General features: G+C 41.6%; 3 protein-coding genes across 3 annotated transcripts in view; 2 read left to right on the forward strand and 1 right to left on the reverse strand.

Moving 5' to 3' along the window:
* The window catches only part of LOC109416657 (uncharacterized), a 325,658-nt gene that overhangs the window by 205,382 nt on the left and 92,515 nt on the right, over positions 1-27,761 (reverse strand). The gene's annotated exons all lie outside the window — the stretch shown is intronic.
* Positions 11,137-12,106, forward strand: LOC109416132 (uncharacterized). Its single transcript, XM_029852548.2, has 4 exons — positions 11,137-11,272; positions 11,336-11,553; positions 11,614-11,779; positions 11,838-12,106. The coding sequence occupies exons 2-4, from the start codon at positions 11,342-11,344 to the stop codon at positions 11,877-11,879; spliced, it is 420 nt and encodes a 139-aa protein (XP_029708408.1). The 5' UTR covers positions 11,137-11,272; positions 11,336-11,341; the 3' UTR covers positions 11,880-12,106.
* On the forward strand, positions 24,703-25,842 carry LOC115263098 (glycine, alanine and asparagine-rich protein-like). Its single transcript, XM_062848902.1, has 5 exons — positions 24,703-24,920; positions 24,988-25,093; positions 25,157-25,255; positions 25,320-25,373; positions 25,449-25,842. The coding sequence occupies exons 1-5, from the start codon at positions 24,857-24,859 to the stop codon at positions 25,780-25,782; spliced, it is 657 nt and encodes a 218-aa protein (XP_062704886.1). The 5' UTR covers positions 24,703-24,856; the 3' UTR covers positions 25,783-25,842.

The raw sequence follows: 27,761 nt of genomic DNA on the forward strand, positions 1-27,761 counted from the left end.
CAAGGCCTTTTTAAAATGTCACTTTTAAGGGTCGATGAAACATCACACTTTTAGGTGGATTTTTACTTTTTAGAATCTCAAACTCATAGTCATCATATAATAAAAAAAAACGCGCATTAACAAAGATCAGATTCCAGTGATCGAAGGATTTTTTAATGCAAAGAAGTAAAAGTTATTAAACAACTAGCTGCCCCGGCAAACGTTGTGTTGCCATTTGCGGTTGTGGTGGTTTGACAACTGTTGAGGTCATCGTTGCCCCGCACTCTAGATTGGTTTCATTTCGATCGTGTTGAATTTCTACCCGGTTCATGAAAAAACAGTACTTTTTCAATTTTCTAATTGATTTTCGTAACTTTTTTGCATATAAACACAGCCACCACGAATATGAACCGAACCATGCAAGAGTCATGCTGATCGATCCATCCGTTCTTGAGTTTTGTTGCCTTAAAGAAACTTCTAACTCATTTTTATCTATAGATATATAGATATAGATGAATGTGGAAGTATGAATTTTCGACCCATTCTCACCCCCAACGATGATATATTATGGAGTTCACCTGAGGTTGAGACTGCTATTTTTTTCTGAATAACCTTCATTTCCATCACAAATAAGTAGGGTATCTTTCCCTTACTAAGCATATGTGCTACCAATAAAAAAATCCTACTTTAAACACAATTTTTGATTTTTTTTTAGAAGTGAGCTCGAATGATAATCGCTTTGTTTTCGAATAGGATGAATTTGGGAGCGTAAGATTACTAAAGGCACGATAACCCTGCTGTATTCATAAGCCTAAAATAATATTGTGGAGCGCTTCGACGTGATAGTGCAATCGCCTAAACTGATCACCGCCTGCTGCCCCGATGCCCCGACTTCCGGTTGTTCACAACCCACACCTCAGTTTTGTGTGAGACACCTCCAGTTTCCTGGATCTCATTTATGCCTCCACAACCTTGATCGAGTAAATAGTAGTCAACTGCACTTTTTCGATCGATTCACCATAGACCTTCAGCGTAATGTCGTCAGCAAAGTCGGCGATCTCCACCCACACCGGGAACTTTAACCTCAACATCTCGTCGTACATGACACCTTGCGGGACTCCCGAGGTTATGTGAAATCAGTGAAATCACTTCCGACCTTGCTTCCGACCCACCTCTGTAAACTAGTACTCGATTCTGGAAGTAACTTCCGAGAATCTTATTCAGCTACAAAAGAAGACCCCGTTTACTTTGGCGACCACGAAGCCCTCATAGGTAGTAGACACCAACTCCTGGACGGGGTATTTACCCGTTGTCCAAATTGCCGCCATTTTTCTGGACCCATCCGCGACCCAATTGCCGTTGCCGGCGGGTATTCGGGTCCACTATGATGGCGATATCCGTCTCTCACTCAGAATCCGCCTGACAAAGCAGTTGCTGAGCTGCGCCGCAATGGTTTATGTTCAGCTACGTTACCTGCACTGTGATTTGTTCAATGCGGCTTTCTTGAAGGCCGGGCACCTTGAACACCCCGTTGGATGCCTGTTGTTCACGAATTTCCCGGTACAAATCCGACAAATTGGTGGACTCGTGCAGTCTTGTGCCTTATGGCCTTCGGCACCGCATCTCCTACACAGTTTGCTCCTGTCATGTCCTTTGCCATGACATGTGCCCTGGCTCATGTGCGCTTTAAATTAATTGCGAGCAGACGCGAGCTGTAGGAATGCACTCTCACTTTGAACTATGACGTTACGCGACAAGTGACGACGACGCGGGTGGCTATGATTTGCTATGCCTACTAAGATCACAAGATGTGACGTACGTCGTTGCCAACTGCTACATATTAGACTGGGTCAACAAAGTCGATTTTTCGGAACAAAGCTTTTTCGATTCCTTTTAGCGTCCAAAACAACTGTGCAAAATTTGGGAGCGATTGGTTGCGTCCCCGTTTGTGATTTTGTGACAAAGTGTGATGATAGGGGGAGGGGTTCATGATATGCTACGTAGCTTTCTACTAAGCTTAATAAATGTTTTACTTGCTTTACATTATCCAGTAAATAAAAAAAATATATATTGCATGATCTGTTTTTTTTTTCATCACACTAATGTAAATAACAAATAACGAACATAAATGCCGGCCTCCTTTCATAAGATATGCAGCTATCGGACGCCACAACTGTATCTGAGAAAATGTTTTTGAAGTCCTGTGTAAAGAATAATGAATAATGAAAGAATAATGTGTATGAAAATCAATTTCGCCCAAATGCTTACAACGATTAATAGTTTGCTGCTTGCTATAGGGCACTGCTAAGGCTGCAAAGGAAAAATATTCTAACTTTTTGGCATTATGGCATTATTTCAGGAGTGCCTGGATTTTCTACAAAACTTCATTGAAAAATTCCTGAAAAAAATTCTGAAGGAGCTCCTCTATCAGCTTTGTAAGGAATTTTTCATGGTGTTCTTTATAGGTTTCCCCAACAGAAGAAGGATAACATTATCACAGGAATTCCTACTGGGAATCCCAGAAAAAGCTTTGGAGGATTCTCAGGAACTTCCAGAAGAATTTCAGAAGAAACTCCTGGAGGAACCTTGAAAGGGAATCATAGAGAAATTCCAAAAGAAATACCGTGAGGAGTTCCTGGAGCAATTCTGGATGGAACTTTTAAAATAATCTTGAATAAATTCTTGGAAGAATCTCAGAAGTAGCTATTTGTAGATTCTCAGAAGGAACTCGTGGTTAAATTTCTAAAGAAATCACGGAAGAAATTATTGAAGTAATCCCGGAAGAAATTTCTGAAGGAATCCCGAAAATATTTTTTTGGGGAATCCTGGAAAATATCCAGATAGAACACCTGATGAAACCTTAGAAGGAAAACCCTGGAGGAATACCAAAAAAAGTGAATGAAGGGTTGCCGGAAAAAGTTCCTGGAGGAGTCATGGGAAAAAAATCCTGGATAAATCCTAAAAGGAAGTCCTCGAGGAATCTCAGAAGAAACTCCCAGAAGAATCCAGATATGAATTCTTGAAAAAATCCGAAAAAGAACTCCTGGAGGAATCCCAGAAGCAATTCCTGGAGGGGTTTTGAAAGAATGCCGGAGGGGTTTCCTACTGAGATCTCGGAATGAATATCTGAGTGAATTCCTGAAGGAAACCAAGAAGGAACTCCTGGTAGAATCCCGAAAGGGACTTCTTCAGGAAACCCAGAAAGAAGTTCTGAAGGAATCTCAAAAGAAATTCCGTTTGAAAGCCCTGAAGAGATGTCCGAAGAATCTGCTGGCGAAACAGAGGAGAAGAAAACCGCGAAAGAACTCCCGAAGGAAACCATGGATAAACTTTTAGAAAAACCTAAAAAAAAAATCCGGAGAAATCCCAGAAGGAACTTTTAGTGGAAACGAAGAAGGAACTCCGGAAATAGTTCTTGGAGGGATCTCTGAAGCAATCCCTGAAGGAATACAAAAAGGAGATTCACTAATAAATCTGTTAAGGAAATTTCAGATGGAATCCCAATGGAAATTCTTGGAGAAATCCCAGAAGGAAGTGCTGGAGGAATTAAAAAGGGAGGAATTCTCAAAAATGGGAATCCCAAAAGAAACTTCTTGGGAAATTCCAAAATGAACTGCTGAACGAATTTTAGAAGAAACTCCTTCAGGGTCCTTAAAATGTCGTGGTGAATTTTATTCAAATGAAACCAAATTAATATTCTTAACAGATTTATTAGTGAGCAAACTAATATCTTACGGCTTTTCGGGCCCGTATGAAGTTGATCACCAATATTAACTTCTTTTCCCGATCAGCCTAGATAGCTGTGTAGTGTCGGTAGCGGTTAGTTCAACTGGCTAAGAATAGCACTACGGACCGCCTGTTCCAGTGGTAGAAATCCACTAATCAGGTGACCCCTAATTCATGGTGTTATGCGGCTTTACGCTTACCGTGCCTAGGAATGAATGGCTAGGGGGGTCTAATAAAAACCTAACCGCAAACGGAGCCTGTGGAGTACCAGGGCACCCTCCACAGTATTTGCCCTTACTGTGCTAACCGGAGCAATAGCGCGGTGGACCTTGTGTTTCTCCGAGACAATCAGCTGCCCTTCTTCAATCTCATACTTGAGGCTGAATAAGGGCGGGATTATGAAGATGTTATTAATTAGTTTAAATTTTCACCTATATGGTTTCGCATTATGCGTTTTACACAGTGTATTCTGTGCATCCTCGCCTTTGGCGCACTCAAATCGATACCGATCTGGCTTTATTGTTGCTGTTCTTTTTTGTGCTGTGATTGTTAAGAGTTTATTCTTGCCTAGTTTGGGTAGTGGCTACGGTTAGGATAGCTCAGATCAATCTTCAGCACAAAAGAACAGCAACGATCAATCTTTGTAGACTTATGCAAAATGGTACAGCCCAAGTGGCGTTAGTCCAAGAACCTTACTTTCGTAAGGGGAATTTCTATTTAGGAAACCTTGTGAATCCGGTGTTTGCTACTTTCAGTAAAAATGAAATGGCAAACTCACGTGTCATGCCTCGAGCATGTGTGCTTGTCAACAACGCAATCGTTGCTACACTCATCTCTGAACTAACTACCAGAGATGTATGTGCTATCACAATAGATGTATCTGTTGGAAACCTCAACAGGAAATACGTTTATTGTTCGGTTTATTTACCGCATGATGAACCATCCCCTACGGATGCTTTCAAGCAAGTCATTGCATACTGCACTTCAAAAGGCCTTCCGCTAATTGTTGGTAGTGATGCTAATGCTCACCATATAATCTGGGGCAGCTCAGACATCAATTTGAGAGGCTCCAGTTTGATGGAATACTTGAGTAGTACAGATCTTGGATTACTTAACATAGGCAACCGCCCAACCTTTATGGTATCTGGTAGAGAGGAAGTGTTAGACATAACGCTTTGCTCTAGCAGAATTAGTCATGAGCTGACCAATTGGCATGTGTCAGATGAAGAATCTTTATCTGACCATCGTTACATCTTGTTTGAACATGTGAATGTTACTTCGCAAACTTTGCGTTTCAGGAATCCCCGGTCAACCAACTGGGATCTCTTTACCGATTTGGTTGCAGCCAAATTTCATGGATACTCACCATCAATTGACACTCCAAGTGATTTAGATGATGCCGTTGATACTACAACGGCCTTCATCATGGAAGCTTTTGAAGAAGCCTGCCCTTTGCGGTCTGTGAAGACCACAAGAGGAACCCCTTGGTGGAACTCCGATCTGGCGAAGCTCAGGAAACAATGTAGAAAGAGTTGGAACAGACGACGTTCGGCTGGATCGGAGGCTTTCAGGTCGGCTCGCAAGGCCTACCAGAAAGCTCTTCGGTCTGCTGAACGATCCGGCTGGAAAAACCTTTGTACAAATGTTTCCAGTCTGAGTGAAGCCAGTCGATTGAACAAAATCCTTGCAAAATCTAAGGATTTTCAAGTGAACGAACTTCGTTTGCCAAATGGTGATTTCACTTCCTCTGATGAGGAAGTTTTAGAATGTTTATTCAGTACACACTTCCCCGGATGTGTGGATATTACATCTTCGGATGAACCTGATGTCTTTTCTTGTAGTTATGATTCTTTAGCTTCGGCTCGGAGTATCATAACTTTAGAATCGATTGAATGGGCACTTAATAGCTTTGCTCCTTTCAAATCTCCTGGGGCAGATGGGATTTATCCTATTTTGCTTCAGAAGGGATTTGATCATTTCAAACATGTTTTGAAACAACTACTTGTTTGCAGTTTTGCTACAGGGTATATTCCCAAATCCTGGCGGGATATTACTGTGAAGTTTATTCCGAAAGTGGGTCGCGCGTCGTATGAAGAAGCAAAGAGTTTCAGACCTATCAGTTTGACCTCTTTTCTTCTGAAATGCTTAGAACGCATAGTCGATCATCACATCCGTGATGTTCATCTGGCCAATGTGCCTCTTCATGTGAACCAACATGCTTACCAATCTGGAAAGTCCACTGTGACTCTTTTACACAAAGTTGTTTACGATATCGAGAAGGCATTCGCTCAAAAGCAATCTTGTTTGGGTGTTTTCTTAGATATCGAGGGTGCCTTTGACAACGTGCCTTTCGATGCCATATTGGAAGCCGCACGGGGTCATGGTATATCTCCAATGATTTCCAATTGGATTCACCAAATGCTCAAAAACCGACATCTCTTCTCGACATTGCGTCAAGCGGCGATTAGGAAATTGAGTGTTTGTGGATGCCCCCAAGGGGGAGTCTTATCACCACTTTTATGGAATCTCGTAGCAGATACGCTATTGAGGCAACTCAATAATAGCGGTTTTCCTACTTATGGTTTTGCCGACGACTACCTAACATTGTTAGTCGGTATGTGCATCAGCACCCTTTTCGACCTGATGCAAAACGCTCTTCAGGTAGTTGAGGGTTGGTGTCGCCAATATGGCCTTTCGGTAAATCCGAGTAAAACATCTATTGTTCTTTTCACGGAAAAGCGAAACCGTAATGGTGTTCGAACTTTACGTCTCTTTGATTCTGAAATCAATGTGACTGAACAGGTAAAGTACGTTGGAGTCATTCTTGATTCCAAGCTTTCCTGGACACCTCATGTTGAGTTCAGAATCAAGAAAGCTTGTATGGCCTTCGGGCAATGCCGGCGAACCTTTGGTACAACTTGGGGTCTAAAACCCAAGTATATCAAATGGATCTACACAACTGTTGTTCGGCCAATATTGGCCTATGGATGTCTTGTGTGGTGGCAAAAGGGCGAAGTGAGAACGGTCCAATCAAAGTTAGGCCATCTCCAAAGGATGTGCTTAATGGCGATGTCTGGAGCGTTCTCTTCAACTCCCACGGCAGCGCTCGAAGTTCTCTTTGACGTTGCCCCACTACACATTCATCTCAAACAAGAAGCACTTTCTTGCACTTACCGCCTATGGGTACTCGGTTTACTAGAGGAAACTCCTGTGAACCGCAGTTCAACACACACCTCGTTGTTTCCACTTTTGGTGAATTGGGACAAAGTTGTCCTTGCTCCAAGTGATCTTACAATTGCTTGTAATTTTCCATATAGGACATTTTCCACGAAATTCCCTTTCCGGGAAGAGTGGACATCTGGTTATCTGGAGAGAAGTATTTCAGACGGCATCGTATGTTATACTGATGGCTCCCTTCTCGAAGGTCGAGCAGGTGCTGGTGTTTATTCTCGTGAGCTAAGGCTGTATCAGTCTTATTCACTTGGCAGACACTGCACCGTTTTTCAGGCCGAAATCTTTGCTCTTATGTGCGGAGTGCAATCAGCACTTCAGCAGCACGTAATGGGCAAAGTAATATACTTCTGTTCAGATAGCCAGGCTGCTATTAAAGCACTTGCTTCGGCCAACTCCAGGTCGAAGATAGTTATCGCTTGTCGAACTCAAATTGAGGAGCTGAATTCAGCAAACGCTGTTCACCTTGTATGGGTACCTGGCCATCCTTCCATCGCTGGAAATGAATTGGCTGATGAGTTAGCTCGCACTGGAGCATCACATGACTTCATCGGCCCTGAGCCAGCTATTCCGGTATCCAAGTGTTGGGTGAAGCTTCAGATTGACACCTGGGCTGCCACTCAGCACAAACAATACTGGAATAGTTTGGAGTCATGTCGTCAAACAAAATTGTATTGTACTGAGCCATCTCTAGGGGTGGCAAAGTATCTAACAAATCTGTCAAAGCAGAATTGCAGCATGCTGGTCAAAGCATTGACTGGCCACTGCCGACTCAGTTATCACATGGCGAATATTCAGCAAGCTGATTCATTTGCATGTGATAGCTGTGAATCCGATTATGGAACTTCGTATCATTTAATATGTAACTGTCCAGCTTTTGCGCAATTGCGTTTCCGAGTACTCGGGAAACACTTATTAAGTGAAACTGACTTCAGAAACCTGAATCTTCAGGATGTTCTGTTGTTCTTGACCCGCTGTGGTAAAGAGCTATAGGCTCTCTTTACGCTTTATGCATTATCACAGTGCCCTTCTCAGGGCGCTGTTTGAACCCATTGTGGCACGCTTATGCGTTATTACAGTGTCCTTTTCAGGACGCTATGTGAACCCATTGTGGTACGCTTTTGCGAGTATGACGACCCTATTCCCTTACCTGTCCTTTCCCATGTCCTATCCTTTTTCCTTCCCTTCTCCGTCAGGTAAATGATGAATAGGCTCGTGTTCATGGCGATGGCACAAATTTCCCGAATGGAGGAGAACGTGCCTCTAGAGCCGACCTACTGATACCTGATACCTGATAATATCTTCGAAAGAGCTCCTAAGTTAACCCTTATGTGGCCGGCAGGGTACCCGGGTACCCAGCGCCCAATTTAAAAGCACGCTGTAGAAAAAAGCAAAAAGTTTGTCGGCCACATAACGGTTAATATGGTATTGAAATGGGAGCATTAAGCAGAACGATGGGTGGTTCATTGAGTCATTGGCAGTAGGAAATGTTTTTTTTTCTGTATTAACGAGATTTGTAGCCCTTTTTAATCTCGGGACCCACGCTTTACTTCCCTTTCATTTTGCGAGTTTGTCAGGAGTGGGATTCGATTCCAGGTCCTCGGCGTGATAGTCACGTATTTTAACCATCACACCAGATCCGCTCCACAGTCGGCAATGTTTTCTGGCTATTGATATTTTTTTTTTCATAATATTCGTCAAACGGTGGCCCGCCATTTGGCCGAATGTCGTTTGGCTGAACGCCGTTTGGCCGAACGCCATTTGGCCGAATGCCATCTGGCCGAAGGGTCATTTGGCCGAATGCCGTTTGTCCGAATCGTGATCAAAAGAATTCAGAAGAAATTGTTGACATTCTAACTGCCAATATGATCATCAGAAATATTTCCTTCTTTTAATCATAGGCTATTCTTTCTAGTTTTGACAATCAGAGATTAGTTGGCGTTGATACTGCCTATATTTTATCACTGATTTTTCCTTTTTTAACTCATAGGCTGTTCTTTCAAGTTATACTGAGGCTGGGAACAGTGGTATGGTCGCTACAGTACATCATTCATTTTTCGGCCAAACGGCATTCGGCCAAATGGCATTCGGCCAAATGGCATTCGGCCAAACGACCCTTTCGGCCAAATGGCGTTCGGCCAAATGACCCGGAACCTTTTGTTGTGGAAGGGGGGGGGGGAGAGGTTCTTTACCAAGCTACGTCATTTATAGGGGGGGGGGGGGGGGGGTGGGGGTATTCGAAATGCTACGAGGGGGGAGGGGGTATTAAAAATAGCTTAAAAATGCTACGTCATTTATGGAAGCCCCCATATGATACAGCGCACGTCGGCTCCCAAATCCATGAGTTTGGCGTGGCTTCGCAACGCCTTCAAGACGTCCGAGTACTTGGATTGTACAATCTTGATGACGGGCGCGTCGCCTCTCTCGCCGTTGGCATTAATTTTTTTTACGCCTTCTTGGTTTGGCGTCTCTGATCTCGTCGACCTGCGATTTTTTCCCTTCCTCTTCTGCTCTATTTTCGTCACCTTACTCTGTGATGCTGAGGGCCTAACAACTGTTGCAACCCCCTGTTCCCTTCTATCCCACCCTTACCAGCTTTCCGGGACGCCTGGCTGGGGTCCGACTTGCCGGCATTTCTGACGACCTTCGGGGTTAGTAGTCTCCTAGCCTTGTGGGCACCTCCAGGCAGCTCCTCACCTGACGGTTGCATCACCCGCATCTGCGAAGGCTCATCACGAGCAGTCGCATCCGCCACACCTTTTGGACTTCCTGCGAAAGCGAAGGCCTCTGTCTGGGTAGACTTCGTAACCTTTACTTTCGATGGTTCCGCCGATGCTACATTTTTTACGAATCTCACGTGATCCTACTTGGTATCGTCCATCGACTGACGAAGTCGCAACAGGGCCGTTTTCAAGTCCTTACTTATGTTGAACTGTGGACGCAAAATCGATTATCTTGCCAAGCTACTGCTAGCCACCTCAATCGTGGACAGCATTAACGCGGTAAAAGACGGAATACTGAGGGAGGTGCCCTGCCCAGGTACACCACATGCTCCGTTAACGACCGAACTCTTTTTCACTCCCTCGATCACTCATTCCTGACACCTGAAATTGGGGTTAGTAGCCCTATTCTTAGACGGCGACTACGCGGATTATTCGCAAGCGAGGGGGTTCATCAGGCCCCGAGACTGTAATCCCTACTGCCCCGTAATCTCTTTGTTCCCTGTGTAATTTTGATTGTTCTTTAGTCAGTAACGGAGTAGCAACTACGAATTGTACGGTCATATCATGCTCATGTTCAAATCGTTGCTTGGAACAGTCACGGCAACGCAGATTTTCGTTGCGCAGAAGTCGCTGTGGTTTACTTCTAAAAAATAAATACTTACTTGCTAGATGTAAGTCACAGTGACTTCTACTTAACCAAGACCTGCACCGCCGTGACCGTGACTCTTCTATGACATTGGTTTGCTTGGGATGCTGAACATTTTCCGGAATGCTTTGTGATGCGGGGCAGGTAACTTGAGTCCACATAATTGATCTTTTAAAAGGGCGTAACTTGAATAACGAGCACGTAGTTATTGCTTTGAAATCACTTTTTTGTAATGGTTTTTCCTATTTCTTAAAAATAATCCACCAGAAGGTAAATTGAATTTTGATGTGCAATTAAAGTGTAGTACGCACCTGAAAAGTACTGTGGAAAAGGATAGGACAAGTAACGGTCAAGAAATGATTTCGTTGTCAAAATTTTTTGAGCGGTCCGCAGCTGAAAAGAAATTGTGTAACGCTCGTAACGCCTGCCGGGCAAATCAAATGGAGCTGTCACTTTTCCTTGCGGAAAAATGTTCCGTTCAATTAAATATTCCCCAAGGAAAACTGACATTTCCTCCCATACTAATCAGTTGCCAAAATTCCTTTGGTAATTAGAGGGATTCTTTCTTGAGTGCTATCCTTACCAGGTGCGTACTACACTTAAGCAATGAATTACCAAGTGGCGATTCGATTAGTTTTGCTACTTATTGTACACCTACTTATAAATTCAAGTGGGATCGGCAACTTCCAATACCCTTTGCATCGGAGCATTAACTGCAAACTAATAAGCGTACAGAATCAACTAGCCGGGTCCAGGGCCTTTATGACACTCCATTACCCCTACTAGCTTTCTTCCACTAACTGAGAGCGGAGCGATTTAACCACCTCTCGTTAAAAAATAGTACCTAGTAAGTATTCGTAGGAAGCATACAGTCGAGTTCCCGAAGCAGATTAATATGCACATTTGTTTGATTTGAGTCAGTCCGGCGCGAACGATTAATCTATTAGCAGCTCAACTCGATCACTAGGCCAGTAGTAGTAGCTGTTAAAATTGTTGTGATTCGTTTTAATCATTACACTGAACACTGCAGCTGATAATGAAAAGTTCAACTACGCAAATCGTGTTTGTGGTTTTGGTTTTCGGAGTTTTGGTCATTTATGGCCAAGCTGATTCTCCGTCCAATGGAACCGCCTTCGAAGAAGTGATTGTCGAGACATCGCTCTACGTAAGCAGGCCAAGCACGGTGCTTCGACGTCAGCAGCTGAGAGCACAGGAGAAAGGTGACTCTCGAGTGAAGCGCGATATCAGGTCTGTGAGATCAACATAAAATATGCGCGTTATGTAATGTGTAATTTGTGTTGCTTCTAGCCATTCGACGGACCACGCGAATTCAAACCTGAAATCAAATGCCCTGAATCCCGCTGCCGGTCATCAAAAGCAGTCCAAAGACAACTTTATTCAATCGTTTTTCGACAAAGGCTTCAATAATGGCGCTTCGAAAGCAGAGCAACGTGCTTTCTACAAACAAAAACCGGTAAATGTGTTCCGACAAACTGACCCGAACGTGAATCTCACAATAAATCATTCCGTAGGTATTAGCGGCGACGAAACCGGCCGGTAATCATCTTGTTTGAGCCTAAAACGCCTTGTGGTGTGGACGTGTCACGAAATGCAAATTATCCTTCAAACACCGACCGGGAGGCGCAACCTGATGGGAACGGCGACAGACCGTTTTAAGTTTTTTTACATATTGTTGTTGTTCTTACTTAGTTTTATAACTAACCATGTAGACTTTGGTTTTATGACTCGAATGAGTTCTACGTTAATAAAAACACCCAATTGACTTAGTAAGCCGACGAAATTCCCAGGAAGTCAGGTTTCTATATCCGGGTAATTTGTGTAGTTATACACGTGTACTACACCGTCAGTAAAGTCTTGTTTGACAAATGTAGGGATTTTATGCTTCCTGCCTGTCACAGAGCAGGAAAAGTTGTGTAGATCAGCGGGGTAACATTGATCGGCTTGACCGACCTCATGAATTGTTCAACATTTTTAATTGAATCAGTTTCTGCTCACGAATGGTATTTCGTAATCTGCTGTTAGTTGGCTATTAAATAACATGGAGTTCATGAAAATTGAGTTTATTAAACACTAGCTGTCCCGGAAAACTTTGTCTTTCCGTCGTGTGGTGGTTTGACAACTGTTGAGCTCAAAGTAGCACCGCACTATATATTGTTTTTTTTTTCGATCGTGTTGTTTTTCTTCTCTGCTCATGCATGCATTATCAATTTTCGTACTTTTCTTGTTGATATTCGTAACTTTTTGTACATATAAAGACAGCCACCACGAATACGAACCGAACTGTGCAAGAATCATGCTGATCAGTTCATCCTTTCTTGAGTTTTGTTGCCTCAAAGGAACTTCAAACTCACTTTTATATATATACAGTATGCGGCAGGAAAAAATGCGAAAGTGTTTTTCAACTTCAAACCTCATTTTCGTCCATTTGACGTTAACCAATCTATGTTTCAACGTTCCATGATCTCTAACAGGCCAATTTTCTGAAAAGTTATTTAAAAAAAAAAACCCTTTTTGGTCACAAACCTTCACAAGACGGCGTCTGAAGCTGAAGACAATCAAAAGTTTCAAACCACTGAAAAGCACACAGGTCGCTAAATTTCATATCTGATAAAAACAACTTTTAATTTTCTCTACTATATCATCATATAGGTATATGTGTTTATTTCATCTGGTATGTGAAACTACATGGCTTTGGACTAGTATGGCTTGGTTTTTCATCGAATTGAAGCTATTTTTCTTACTATTATAGCCATTTTGTTTTATGACCATTGGGCGCGCAGTTTTTCGATACAAATGTTTTAGGCTTACATAATCACATGTTAAAAATCAAATATGATAATTTTTATTTTGTAGTGCTAGAATATAGACGTTGACTGATACACTGTCATAAAAAATAGTCATATAAATTCCATTTTCAGCATGTAATAGCGCCTTGAACTTTTCGCATTTTTTTCCTGCCGCACCCTGTAGATTGAAATAAATCGACTTTTCCTTAACCGTGTTTCGTAGCGCAACGAGATACATTGTCAAACAATCATGCTTGGTATGATTACTAGATACATGTTCTAGCTTGGATGTCTGTTCTCTGTGGTATTACCCCCAATATAGTCTTACTGAATACACGAGGGTTTATCATCTCGATTATAAGAAGCCTCGCCCAATAATTCAAGTTTATGAGGCCTGTTGCCTATTACTTACACTTGAATTTACCAATTAGTATTCCGAACAGGTTGGCCAGTATGCGAAAGTACATAATAGGTAGGTGTTTCCTGCATGTTTAATGGACGTTTATTTGCACTATTAGAGTAATAAATATGCGTTCGAAGGGCCAAATTATTATGTTTGTTTTCAGCGGTGTTCAATGTTACGGCTCTTGAATACAGATAAAAATAGCATGTTTTGTATTTCTGCAGGATGTACCTACTGGTTCTCTTAGTGTGTGTTGAGCTATAACACAAATTGTTTCGAAAGTTTAAAAAAAGTTTAAATTAGGTTTATAATTTCAATTAGGGAGTCTCCAGTTAGCCTAGTGGTGAAGGCTATGGATCGCCAACCTGGAGACGGCGGGTTCGATTCCCGTTCCGGTCGGGAAAATTTTCTCGACTCCCTGGGCATAGTGTATCATTGTACTTGCCTCACAATATACAAATTCATGCAATGGCAGGCAAAGAACGCCCTTCAATCAATAACTGTGGAAGTGCTCAAAGAACACTAAGTTGAAGCGAGGCAGGCCCAGTCCCAATGGGGACGTCGAGCCATAAAGAAGAAGAAGAAGAACTTCAATTAGGATTTCATTACAAAGTACAGTAAATCTTATTATACTATTGGTCAGTGACAAGCACATTTTTTTAATCTATTTTCTTCGTCGTCGCGTAACATCCTCACTGGAACAGAGCAATCTTTGCAGATTTTTTTCTATGGACTCTTTTACAGCCATTAAGGGACTATTCATAAGCCAAGTACACCAACATTTGGCCATCTCAGACCCTCCTCCTCCTCCTCGTAGACTTTCGCCCATACAAAAATTTTGATATTTGTATGGAGCGTAGACTTTGGCCAGACCCCTCTCACCCAGAAAGTCTACGTGATTTATGAATAGTCCCACGAGAGATTGTTTTACCACGTGACCTTCTCATCTTTCTTGTACACCACAGTGTACTAAAAGGCTATATATGCACTCGCTCGGAGGGCCGAATCAAATATACCAAAATAGAGGAGCGAAAGAACGTCAAAGGCGCGATAGAGCGAGCGAAAACACGAGGAGCCAAAGCCGTAGCCCGTCAGTGCTATTCGGCTCTCGAAAAGGAAGTGAGGAAAAAGGAAAAGAGCGTGGGCGGACTCTCCGACAGTAGCAAGCTGGATTCCGTGCCAGACGATCCTGTGTGGACAATTTTGTCACGCTCCGTATCATTCTGGAGCAAGTCAATGAATTCCAAGAGTCTTTCTACCTGGTGTTCATTGATTACGAAAAAGCTTTCGACCGTCTCAATCACGAAAACATGTGGGAAGCCCTCTGGCGCAAGAGTCTCCGTGAGAAAATCATCGGCCTCATTGAAGCGCAGTACAGGGCATTTTCGTGCAAAGTACTGCACAACGGTGTTTTGTCCGATCCCATCCGGGTTATTGATGGAGTGAGGCAAGGGTGTATATTATTACCGCTAGTGTTCCTCATCGTAATCCACAAGATCCTGGTAGGTGCGATTGACCGTGAACCAAATCGTGGATTTCTGTGGAGCACCAAAATGACTTCGAACTGGCTGATGACGTTGCCCTCCTAGCTCAACGATGCTCTGATATGATGATCTTGCCAATCGCTCCTCAGCGGCAGGTTTTACCATCAACGTCAACAAGACCAAATCGTTTAATGTAATCACGGTCAACCCTTCCAGCTTTACGGTAGCTGGGCAATCAGTGGAGAATGTTGAAAGCTTCCAATATCTTGGTTGCCAAATGTTGGCCGGTGGTGGCACCAAGATTGACATAGGTGCACGGATCAAGAAGGCGAGGGCTGCTTTTGCGAGTTTAAGAAATGTGTGGAAAAACAATCAGATCAGTTGACGCACCAAAATCCGAATTTTTAACTCGAACGTGAAATCTGTGCTGCTATACGCCAGTGAAACCTGGTGTGTATCAGTGGAGAACACGCAACGGCTGCAGATCTTCATCAATAGATGCCTGCGGTATTTAATTCGTGCATGGTGGCCTCACAATTGTGGGGAATCCTTGATGAAATTTGTGGAGAAATCGCTGAAGGAATACCTAAGGGAACCCCAATGTTTATGAAGGTATTCCTGGAGAACTTACTGGAAGAATTTCTGAAGAAATCCATAGAGAATTTCCTGGAAGAATCGTTGGAAAAATTCATAGAGAAATCTGTTCAGAAAACTACTTTTCGGAACGAAACGGAGGCTAAAACACTAGGCAAGTTTCTTTTTCACTATGCTTTATTTCACTTCACTTTACACTTTACACTGTACGATTTTATACGCGCGACGGTTGAAAATAAACTGAAGTCGGAATGCGCACTCTGCGCATATTTATAGTGCGCCGCACGTTCTAGAAAAGTCGCGCGCAGCGCTTTCTAGAATAGTCGCGAACTCGCAGTACCTTTCTGGAGTGATGATGATGATGACGACAATGATGATCGACCGAGCCACTCACTCCTTCGCGGTGCACTCACTGGAAGGCACTCACTGTCATGTTGTCACACGGAGAAAAAAGATTAGTAACAACAACCAAATCTGAGTTCATTTCAACCAAAATGCTATGTTGAATTTTGCACAAACAAAAGTTTGGTCAATATGAACCACTCACCCTGGTTAACACAAACTAAAATTATATGTTGTTTATTGTACAGGCCATAAAGTTGTTTCAACCAATTTTTGTTCGGAACAACCAAAACATTGGTTGCACACTTTTGACAGCTTGCGAAACAACCTGATATTTTTGTTGATTAAAACAAAGTGATTAGTTTGCTTTTAGCAAGGTTTGGTTTAAATCAACAAATAATGTAGCATGATTTAAGTAAAGTTTTTATTGATTTTAAACCGTGATTTTTCTGCTACCCCGCTTTCTCCTCTCCATTTGTTCTTTATTATTAAAAAAATATTTAAAACAAAAACATAAAAATATGCGATTTTATTAGTAAAACAAATAAATATAATTAGGTATTCATTGTTTGTCTTATTCGGTATTTACTATCAACGTAATTTTTCTTAGTATACTATCATTTTGGGAATGGAATCTAACTCCCCTGGATGATTTGGAGCTGCTTCTTAAAATGTCATGCCTCGGATCGCTTGAATTCGGTGGGCTCCGACATCGTCCGACATGTCAGGAATTTTCTCCATGGACTTTACTCTCTCTGCACACCTCTTGAAAAATAAATAATTCAAGTTTTAATAAGTATTTATTATAACTACTACATTTTCTTACCAAATATGTTCCAATTTAGGCAGCTAATGTCGAAAGAAATGATTTTTACTTTCCAACTTATTTCCCGGCCCTTTTGGAAGCGTTCCTTTTTATAACAAAAAAAAAAACTATTGTTTGGTCACCGAGATCAACAAAACCGAACAACTTGAAAATCAAGTTTATTTAAAATCAATTCTCTTGTTGTTTTTTCGCCAAACAAAACTGCACTTCATGTTTACCTATGTATTTGGTCAAACCAACCTAAAAGTTTAGTTTGTGTTCAATGTTGCACGGCAAAAACGATTAACCCAAACATTGATAAAAATAAACTAATGTTTTTTTGAAAATACATAATGGGACAGGTTGCAACAACCAACATATTGTTTGTTTGTGAAGGGTTTCTGTAGTTATAAATAACCAAAGCAATGTGTTCATTGCAAACAAAATGTTTGTTTGAAAGCCATAAATTTCAAACTAGAAACAACCAAATCTGTAGTTTGGAATTCAACCAATATATTTGTTGTTTTAAACTAGCATAGTTTTTCTCCGTGCACCCACTGTTGTCATCGTCGTTGCACGCTATTTTTTTCTCGCTCATCGGCTGTGTTGGCAACGCACAGAGCGCTGCAACACATGCACAAATGACCGAATGTGTTTAAAATGTGTGCGCGCTACACACATTCCATGTGTTCCCGGCCTCATACTCATTTTTGTGCGGCTCGGTGGAAACGGAACAGTCAAACGTCTCCCGAGCCGCGGCCAAACAGTTTGGCACATGTAAACATGAGGTGGATTTTCGGGATTTTTTCCATCGAAGAGCTGGAAAGCAGATGGAAATGGAAATGTTTTTGACGCATTTCCAACTGTTTCAGCTATTCGATGGAAAAAATCGCTGAAAATCATGAAAATTTGATTTTTTTCAACTTCCCAAAACAAAAACAAGTGTGGAAGCGGATTCCATATTCCAGGCGTTCCACAGAATGTGTGTTTTCCACACATGGTGGAACCTTCACCCCCCCAACACATGAATGAGTAAGGCCCATGCAACACATATAATGTGCGGCATGTAAAGAGGGTCATTTTGAGAGCGACCAGCACAGCCGCGGTGTCGGTGTGAGTTAGCGTGTGCCGTGCGCTGAAGCTCCGCATGATAAGCCTGTGTTTGTTGTCGTCTGTCTGGAGACACTGCATTGCTCGTTTGTACTGCGTGATGCTGCGTGCATATAAAAATGTCGATTTCCTTCCCAACATACCGCCGGCCTTGAAGGCTCGCCTTCAAATATCTGCATTTCTGATGACGATGTTTTCCCATCTGCGACTGCTGAACACGAAGACTGTATGGTTTCTCTGCCAGATCCAAACCCGTTTCGTTGGTTCCACTAGGAGATCTTTGATCCAAGTTTCGGGAAATTGTCTTTCCATTGGGCTTGTGTGTGCAGAGCATAGTTGTAGCTGTTGCCGGAAATGCACATGGTGATGTTGAAATGTGTTTTGCTTGGTTAGACGATTGGTCACGAAAACATCCTTCGGTTTGCTGATGGTGTGGCTTCAGGTTCGCGCCATGGAGTAGTGAGTTGTGTTTCTCATCACAGGATTTGCAGCCTCCTGAAACGCATGTTTTGATCTGGTGTTTAGACGACAAACAGTTGAAACAGAGCTTCATTTTCCTCACATGTCTTTTTCTGACCGCAGGATTCATGGTCATAAATTTGTTGCACCTCCACAAGTGATGGAATCGATTACTCCGACAAATGCAACAACCTGCTGACATTGTTGCAGTTAATGCCAGCTGTGTTGTTCTGCCAGATTTACCGAAGTTTCCCTTTTCAACCTCCAGCGCCTCCAACGTGTGACATCTTCTGTTAATGAATTTGATGATTTCCTCATAAGTTGGAGTGCCATCGTCTTGAATCTGATTTTCCCAATCGCGCCGTGATGATGCATCAAGTTTAGTAGAGATCAGATACGCCAATACTGAACTCCATTGATCAGTAGGTTCTCCACACTGCTTCAGAAAATCTACATTCCGTTGGCATTCAGTCACAAGGTGTCGTAATTCCTTAGGTGAATCCTCTGGAATTTGCTTAATGTTGAATAAAGCGTGCAGATGTCTTTGCTTGATTGCCCTTTTATTTTCAAATTGCTCCATCAATAAATTCCAGGCAATACCATAGTTGACATCAGTTATGTCCATTGCATCCAGCATGCTCGCTGCATCTCCCTTGAGAGTTGACTTCAGGTACAGCAGCTTCTGAACGTCAGACAATTGTGCGTTTCTATCAATAAGTGCTTGAAACGCATCCCTAAATGCTGGCCAATCCATATAATTACCGCTGAATGTCGGTAACTCTAACATTGGCAAACTTACAGCAACTGGTTGTTGTAGAGTTGAAAACTGCTGTTGAAGCTGTACAGGCAACAAGGGCTGGCCGGTGTTTCCACTAGCAGAGGAAGTTTTTTGCTCTTGCATTTTCCTAAGGATAGAACGCAGAGCAACCCGTGCATTGATGCATCGCTCCTCGAACACAGCTCGTTGTACTTCCTCCTTTTCTGCGTCGACATCTTCCCCTGCATCGATGCTGTTCTGCATGGTGCTGTATTCAGCCCAACACTGGTCGATGATTTCTAGCCGCGCTTGTATATGGTCTTCAGTCAGGCCGGACTTGGAGCTGATATCTCGGATGTACACCTCGATCCGTGTCAATCGTCCAAGAATCACTCCACGCAGTCGCTTAAGCTCTGACGCCATGCCGAAAGCTGTGATGATCCGTCGTTTAACTGAATGTGTAGTACTAACACTTATATGCCGCCGGCCGGTGACGCCGTTGAATACCTCAGCTGCTTGTGTCTGACTGGTTCAACCGACGACTGACGCGCACCGAAAGCACTGGCTCACACTGTAGCTGCGCTGCTACCGAACACTCGACGGACTATGAAATAGTCGACTGATCAAGACCTACCGTACCGCTGACTGCAACGGACACTGCTACGATGATCTCGCGACTATCACTTTCGCGCACACTTTCTACGACCCGCGACGACTACTTCTACGACCGCACTCGACTACGCGATGCGAACTTGCCTATAGCCTTCTTCACTGGATCTGCACTATCCGGCTCGAAGGACCAAATGTTCAGAAAACTACTTTTCGGAACGAAACGGAGGCTTAAACACTAGGCAAGTTTCTTTTTCACTATGCTTTATTTCACTTCACTTTACACTTTACACTGTACGATTTTATACGCGCGACGGTTGAAAATAAACTGAAGTCGGAATGCGCACTCTGCGCATATTTATAGTGCGCCGCACGTTCTAGAAAAGTCGCGCGCAGCGCTTTCTAGAATAGTCGCGAACTCGCAGTACCTTTCTGGAGTGATGATGATGATGACGACAATGATGATCGACCGAGTCACTCACTCCTTCGCGGTGCACTCACTGGAAGGCACTCACTGTCATGTTGTCACCCACTGTTGTCATCGTCGTTGCCGTGCGCTGAAGCTCCGCATGATAAGCCTGTGTTTGTTGTCGTCTGTCTGGAGACACTGCATTGCTCGTTTGTACTGCGTGATGCTGCGTGCATATAAAAATGTCGATTTCCTTCCCAACAAAATCTATGACGTAATTCCTGATGGAATCTCGAGAGAAATTCCTGAAGAAATGCCTGGAAGAATCCCTAGAGGAATTGCTAACACAGTTTCTGAAGGATGTAATTCCTGGAGGAGTTCCTGGAGAAATTCCTCGATGAAATCCTGGACGAAAGCCTGGAGGAATTTCTATAGGTATTTCTGTGGGAATTGCTCGAGGAATCCATGATGAAATTCCTGGAGGAATCTCTAGAGGAATTCGTGAAATAATTCGGCACCAACATTTCAAAAGGGCGTAACTGCATTTTGAAACAAACCCCTCTTTCACATCTGTGGATCGTATTTCAATGCCGCCATGCAAATCACCGCCAGTATTGGAAAGAAGAGCAATTTCTCTGTCTAGTAATGCTTGTGAATTTCGTGGGAAACTTTAAATATGACCCACAGATGGGATAGAGTGGTTTGTTTCAAAATGCAGTTACGCCCTTTTGAAATGTTGGTGCCGAATTACTGGATAAGTTTCTAGAGGAATCTTCATAAGAATTCTGGGAGATTTATATTATTTTTATATATCTGAAAAAAAAACCTTGAGAAAATCCTGGAGGAATTTCTAGCGAAATTTTTGGAGGAATTTCTAGAGAAATCCTCGAAGGAATTCCTGTAGAAATCCTTGAAGGAATTTGTGAAGAAAACCCTAGAGGAATTCCTAAAAAAAATCCTGAAGGTATTCCCGGCGAATTTCCTGGAAAAGATTCTTATGAAATCCCTAGCGGATTTGCTGGAACTTCTGGAGGATTTCCTGGAAGGATCCCTGGAAAAATCCCTGGAGAAATTCGTGGAGAAATCCTTAGAGAAATCCCTGAAGCAATTCATGAAGGAATCTCAGGAGAAATTCCTAGATAAATGCATGGAAGAAACCATAAAAAATTCTTGAGGGTAAACCTGGAGAATTTTCTGGATGGATTTTTTAAAATATCCCCAGAAGATTTTCTGGAAAAAATCCTAGAGAAATTGCTGACATAATTTCTGAAGGATGCCAGTAGTAATTCCTGGAACAATTCCAAAAGAAATTGTTGGAGGAATTCTTGAAGAAATTCTTGAGGTAATTCCTGAAGAGTTTTCTGGAGGAGTTCCTGGAGGAATTCCTGGATAAAATCCTAGAGCAATGCCTGGAGAAAATCCTAGTGGATTTCCTTTGGGAATTCCAGGAGGAATCCTTGGAGGAATTCTTGCAACAATTACTGCTAGGGGAATCTCTAGATGAACCCTGGGCAAAAAATTCTGAAAAAGTCTCCTGCAAAATTTTTGGAGGAATTCCTCGAGGAGCCCCTGGACGATACCTGGACGAAATTCTGGAGGAATGCCTGCATGGATTTCTAAAAGAATCTCCTTGAAGAATTAGGAGAAATTTCTGGAGGAGTCCCTGAAGCAATTCCTGGAGGAATTGCTGAAAAAAATCCTGGATAAATCTCTGCAAGAATCCAAGGAAGAATCCCAGAAAGAATGCGTGGAAACCTTCCTGGAAGAATGCCTAGTAGAATTACTGGTGGAATTCCTGGAGGATTCTTTGAAGTAATTCTTGGAAAATCTTTGGAGGAATTCCTGTAGCAGTCTCTGAAAAAAATCCTTGGAGGTATCCCTTAAGGATTTCCCGGATAAATTTCTATAGGAATTCCTGGTGAAATCCTTGAAAGAATCTGGGAAGCAATTACTGGAGGAATCTCTGGAGGAATGCATGGAGGAAGTCCTGAAGGAATGCATTGAGGAAACCCTGAAGGATTTTTTAGAATCTCTGAAAAAAAATCTTGTAGGAATTCTTCAAGGGATTCTTGGAGGATATCCTAGAGAAATGCCTGTAGGAATTTCTGAAGGAATCTCCACATAAACTCCTGGAGAAATCTCTAGAGTAATCCCTGGAAGAATTCCTAGAGGAATTCATGAAAAAAATCGTGGACTAATCTAGTGAGGAATACCAGGAATAATTCCTGATGAAATCGCAGATGAAATTTTTGGAGAAATTTTAGAGGAATCCTTAGAAGAATTCCTAAAGAAACCCCAGAAGGAATCCCAGAAGCAATTTCAAGAGGAATTCCTAAGGGAATCCCTAAACAGTTCCTGGAGGAAGCACTGATTAATTTCTGGAGATACGAGATGAACCAGCCGAGGGCTGAAAATCTCAATAATAAAGAAAAAAAAAATTCTGGAGGAGTTTCTTAAAGAATACAAGTAGGAATTCCAGAAGAAATCCTAAGAAGAGTTCCTGGGAGAATCTTGGAAGGAATTTTTAAAATAAGTTGTTCCAGAAAGAATCACAGAAGTAATTCCCGAGTTAAGACCTGCAGAATTTCTTGGAGGAATCCATGAAGGATATCTTACAGGAATACCTGTAGGGATTAACGCCGGAATCTCTAGAAATGCTCCTGAAGGAATCTCTAGAAGAATCCCTGGAGAAATTTCTGGAGGAATCTCTAGAGGCATTTCTGAAGGAATCCCTGGATGAATTTTAAGGGGAGTCCCTGTAGCAATTCACAGAGGAATCGCTGGAATAATTCCTAGAGAAATGTCTGAAGAAATTCGTGGAGAAATCCCTTGAGAAATTCCTGGAGGAATCCCAGGAAAAATTCCTGAAGAAATTGCAGAAGCGATTCCTAGAGATTTTCCTACAAGAATCCCTAAACAGTCCCTGTAGGATATACTGGATTAATTCATAATTCCTGGAGGAGTCCCTGACAGAATTCCAAGAGGAAATCCCGAAGGAGTTCTAAGAAGTATTCCTGGGTAAATCCTTGAGGGAATTTTTAAAATAATCCCTGGAGTTGTTCCTGAAAGAAACACAGAAGAGATTCCCGGATGAATCCCTGGAGGAATTCTTGAAGGAAAACCTGGAGGAATTTCTGAAAAAATCCCATGAGGAATCCCGGAAACAATCCCATGAGAAAATCCTTAGGAAATCCCAGGAAAACTTTCTTAACAAATTCTGCAGAATTTCTGTAGAAAAAAAAATGAAATCCTTGTCTGCAATAATTGTTGGATTCTTTTGATGGACTACCAAAAGAATGTTTTGTACAAAAGGAACTCCTGGATTGATTTTTAGCTTATCTCTAAAAAATTCTGGTATTCCTGCTGAAATACTTTGAATTATTCCAGATTGAATTATTGGATCAATCACTAGTGGAATTCTCGAAGGAATATATAGGGAAATCCCTGAAGAAAACTCTGAAGGAACACTTACAGAAATGCCTTAAACGAATTTCTGCTGACGGGAATCCGGAGAAATTCCTGGACAAATTATCGAAAAAGCACTGGATTAATTACTGGAGGAACTTCTATAGATATCCCAGAAGAAATTTCCGGAAGAATGTCTGGTGAAAACCATAGAGGAATTCTTGAAAAATTCTCTGGAGCAATCAATGATGGAATCACTGAAGGAAGCTATGGAAAAAATCCCGGAGGAATTCGTCGATGCATCCTTGCAGACGTATCTGTAAATTTTTTTGAAGGAATCGTGGGCTGAATTCTTGAAGCATTTCTTGGAACAATTCCTGAAACCATCACTATCGAAACCCTGCAAGATGCCCATGAAAGAATTCACGAAGGAGAAACTCTTGGAGAAGTCCCTTTTGGAATTTCTGAAAAAATCCCTGAACAGTTCCTGAATAAATGCCTAAAGGAATTTCTGAAGGTTCCTTGAAAGAACACCTAAAGAAATTCCAGGTATTTTGCTCTTAGCATGCCGTTTGTTTAAATTTACTAGTGAAAATTCGTGTAGTAATGTAGCACATAACGGCACTCTATAGTAGCATATGGTTCTACAAGGTCGAACTGGAACCGGTTCTGGTATATCTTGAAAATTTGGCTTGCTGTTTTAGTATTCCATGAATAAACATCACAAAATTTAGCCATTCAACCAAGCTTGTTTTTTGGTAAAATTTTATTATAAGATTGAAGTGGTTCTCTTGGAGAAATACTTGGCGTAATGTCCTGTGGTTCTCGACAAAAAAGTTTTATAATTGTGGATAAAACCTTAATTATTAGAATAGTTTTTTTGTGATATTTTTCTGGAACTCTGAAATATAGACAATCTTTGTGTTGGCTCGATTTAAAAAAATAAATCTGGCGGACGTCCCTTATACAAACCGGCAGCCTTATGGGGTCCTCTGCATACCTCAAGGGAAATTCACTCATGATTTCTTATAAATAAAAAAAAATACAACGGGCAGATGGGCATCTGTAAGTCGTGATAATAATTGTTTTACATAAATCAAGTATAATCCAAAATTTAATTTCAACCGCATATTTCTCTAAAAGTACCTTGGACTGCTTACCATTATCGTATGATTCATGAGCGTTCAAAGATTGCAACTGCTTTACAGATTCATGCCGGTAGGCAATTACATGTACACCAAACCTAAATATGCAAATTTAGGTGTACAAATAAAAGGTTTTTTTTCGCTTATGCGATAAAACTGATCATTCGCGGAAAGATCAGTCTGATTTGGATAGCCATTGTGGTGACTTGTTACGGCGAAGATATGAACTCCATAAAATTTGGTGTCATAATTATTGCGATTTTTAGATCAGTTTCGCAATCATCGGGTATGCATGCTAGCATTTAGTAAGTTAATTTAAATACGTGCTAATTCGAATTCCAAAATCTTTGAAGGCTTACCGATCAGCGACGTGCTAGTACTAGAAATAGATTCAGATAAGCAATCCGTTGACATCGATGCGAAGATAATCTCTTCGATCAGGCGTAAACGGCAATTTGGGTAAGCTAATGAAGTGGACAGAACTCACTTAATTCTAATCATCGGCATGTGTCTGCACGTCAGTCTTGATTTTTCCAATGCATTAGCAAACGTTGGTGCTAGAACGGGATCCGGAGGGGCAGAAGCACTCGCTGAGGCTCAGGCAGCTAATTTCGATTCTGGGTATGTAGTTTCGGAGTACTAATTTGCGCAAATTTAACGCAGGTTTATTTCGGGATATTCGCAGATATGGATTCTCCGGAGCAAATGCCAACGCAAACTCGCTGAGCCAAAACTATGGGTAATTGCATGTTTTTATAGTTTGCACGAAAAAATCATTCAAAATGCTAATTGAGTTGAATTCTATTTTCGACAGAGGATACGATTTCTCCAGTGCCAATGCGAATGCCAATGCGTTCAGCCAAGGATTTGGCCCTAATGGATTTGGCGGCAGCGCAGCAAATGCACAAGCTCAATCATTCGAAAGTAGCGGTCCGTTTGGGTCGTTTGGAGCGTCTGCAGCCAATGCGGCTTCGCAAGGGTTCGCGTTCGGACCAGGTGGCCTGTCCGGATCGGCATCTTTCGGTGGCAGCCAGACCTATAATCTGCCGGGAGACAGAGACGTATCGATATCGTACTCGCAAGGAATTTCAATTGGGGAGGATGGTCTACCGACATACTCCGGGGGACATGCAGTAAGTGTGAGCTAATTGATGTTGGCAGTTTCGTGCTTCAAATTTCAATATCGCGTATTGTAAATGAAATAAAACAAAGCTTGGTAAAAACTAAAAATCCAATCAAAATGTATTTTATTTTAAATTGCTGATTCTTCCTTGCTTAGCCAAAACTTAGCCAAACCCAATCATTGTTCCTCAGGGTAACAAATGATATTATTTTCTTTACACTGAAGCTAAATAGCGCATGTAAATATGTTGAAGCAGGTGGACAAACACTCCACGGAAAGCTCAGTTTTACATACAATTATACAGATTTCTTGAATATCATCGCGGGATGAACCAGCCTCGGGCTGAAAATCCCCATAATAAAGAGTTAATAATAATTGAATATCACACGCAGAAAAATATTGTTTCAACCCAAAAAAATCCTGTGTAAAAACAACAAAAATAATTATCGTTCCCCGGCTTATATTTTTTTATGATTTCAAAAATAAATATTTTTTGGTTTAATATTCAAAATTGTTGTTTTTAAACAAGTCAGCTGTCAACATCTACAAAGAAAATTTTTGTTGAATTTACAATTTTTTTAATGTTTTGGCAAAACAACAATGATTCCAAGCGGGAATCGAACACACACTTCTTGAATGCTGATGAATTATCGCGCGTTGTTCATTATAGCCACAACTGCTCTTGAAAATTTATCATTAAATGTGAATCACTTTCTACGTTATGGACGCTTGACGCTTTCCGATATTGCCAAAACATGATCATATATTATCGGTTAGCGTGATTTTCCTCTATGGTTGGAGGTGCCAACAATGCTCAAAATGTGGTAGATGGCACTTACACAAAGTTGCAATCTATAGTGTGTCAGCTGTCTGCCATTTAGACGTGAACATTTTTTGGATTCACAATATTTTTGTAGAATCCAAAAAAAAAATTCAAACAAAAAAATATTTTTTTTTAAATTTACAATTTCTGTCTCGTTCAGTTGTCGTATTGAAAACAACAAATTTTATAGTTGAATGAACAAAATAAAATTGTAGAATTTAAAAATAAGTCTGTTTATAACAAAAATGAGCTTCAAAAATATATTTTTTTGATTCAATAAGATGAAATTTCTCTGCATGCATGCTAGTTTTAAAGAATTGTAAAACTCGTGGTTTAGTAAAGGTTAGGGAAAACTAACAGTTCCTTCTCTAAAAGTCGTTTAGCAGTACCACAGCATTTGCCCCTCCTAACTAATTTCTGTTCAATTAGAACGCCAAAAGTAATTCCTGAAATATTTTACTTCATGAACAGATACACTGTATCACTGAATCACAGGAGGATTTTTTGCGGAAACTCCAGGGAAACTTCTTTGGAAACGCTTGGTAAAACTCCAAGATTTGCTGTTCCTGTAGACATCCTTCTATAGAGTATATGGAGGATATTCTTTATAAAATCCTAAGGTAATTTGAGAAATGTCCAATGAAACTTCTTTAGAAATTCCTAGGAAATATTTCTGGAGATTTTTTTTTAATGCCGAGGCCCGTGGCGTAGTGGCTATACGTTCGCTTCATAAGCAGATGGTCATGGCTTCGATCCCAGCCTCGGCACTTTCGTCAGTTGCTCTTTCCCCTCTGAGAGCAGCTGACACTGACCCTCTTCTGAGCCCCATGGCTCAAATGGACCCGGATATTTGGACATCGGCGAACGGAAACTCATAATTGGACCCCCAATCGGACTGGAAAAAAGGAACAACCAACAGCCAACACAGCATCATCCTCGTGCTCATCATGCTACCATGATAGGGTAGAAAGTGAAAGCAGCGCAACGGCAACCAGTTTGATGTAGTATAATTGAAATAGAATACATTTGGGCGCTGTACAAATTGTAAGTACAGTTTCCAATTGGAATCGCTCACGCAGTGCCCTAGTGGACAAAACAGCTGTAAATTAGGTTAAGTGATTGAAGAATTAAAAAAAAATGAATCCGTAGAAAAATTCTTTGATGTCTCCTTGGAGGAAATG

Source organism: Aedes albopictus, chromosome 2 (assembly GCF_035046485.1).
Source record: "Aedes albopictus strain Foshan chromosome 2, AalbF5, whole genome shotgun sequence".
NCBI lineage: Eukaryota > Metazoa > Arthropoda > Insecta > Diptera > Culicidae > Aedes > Aedes albopictus.

What these genes read in the sequence shown, in the direction of transcription:
- LOC115263098 (XM_062848902.1), top strand. Translation starts at nt 24,857, where the DNA reads ATGAACTCCATAAAATTTGGTGTCATAATTATTGCGATTTTTAGATCA. An exon ending in ATCAGTTTCGCAATCATCGG is followed by an intron (nt 24,921 to 24,987) that starts GTATGCATGCTA and finishes AAATCTTTGAAG; the next exon opens with GCTTACCGATCAGCGACGTG. An exon ending in GCAGCTAATTTCGATTCTGG is followed by an intron (nt 25,256 to 25,319) that starts GTATGTAGTTTC and finishes GGATATTCGCAG; the next exon opens with ATATGGATTCTCCGGAGCAA.
- LOC109416132 (XM_029852548.2), top strand. Translation starts at nt 11,342, where the DNA reads ATGAAAAGTTCAACTACGCAAATCGTGTTTGTGGTTTTGGTTTTCGGA. An exon ending in CGAGTGAAGCGCGATATCAG is followed by an intron (nt 11,554 to 11,613) that starts GTCTGTGAGATC and finishes TGTTGCTTCTAG; the next exon opens with CCATTCGACGGACCACGCGA. An exon ending in CTTTCTACAAACAAAAACCG is followed by an intron (nt 11,780 to 11,837) that starts GTAAATGTGTTC and finishes ATCATTCCGTAG; the next exon opens with GTATTAGCGGCGACGAAACC.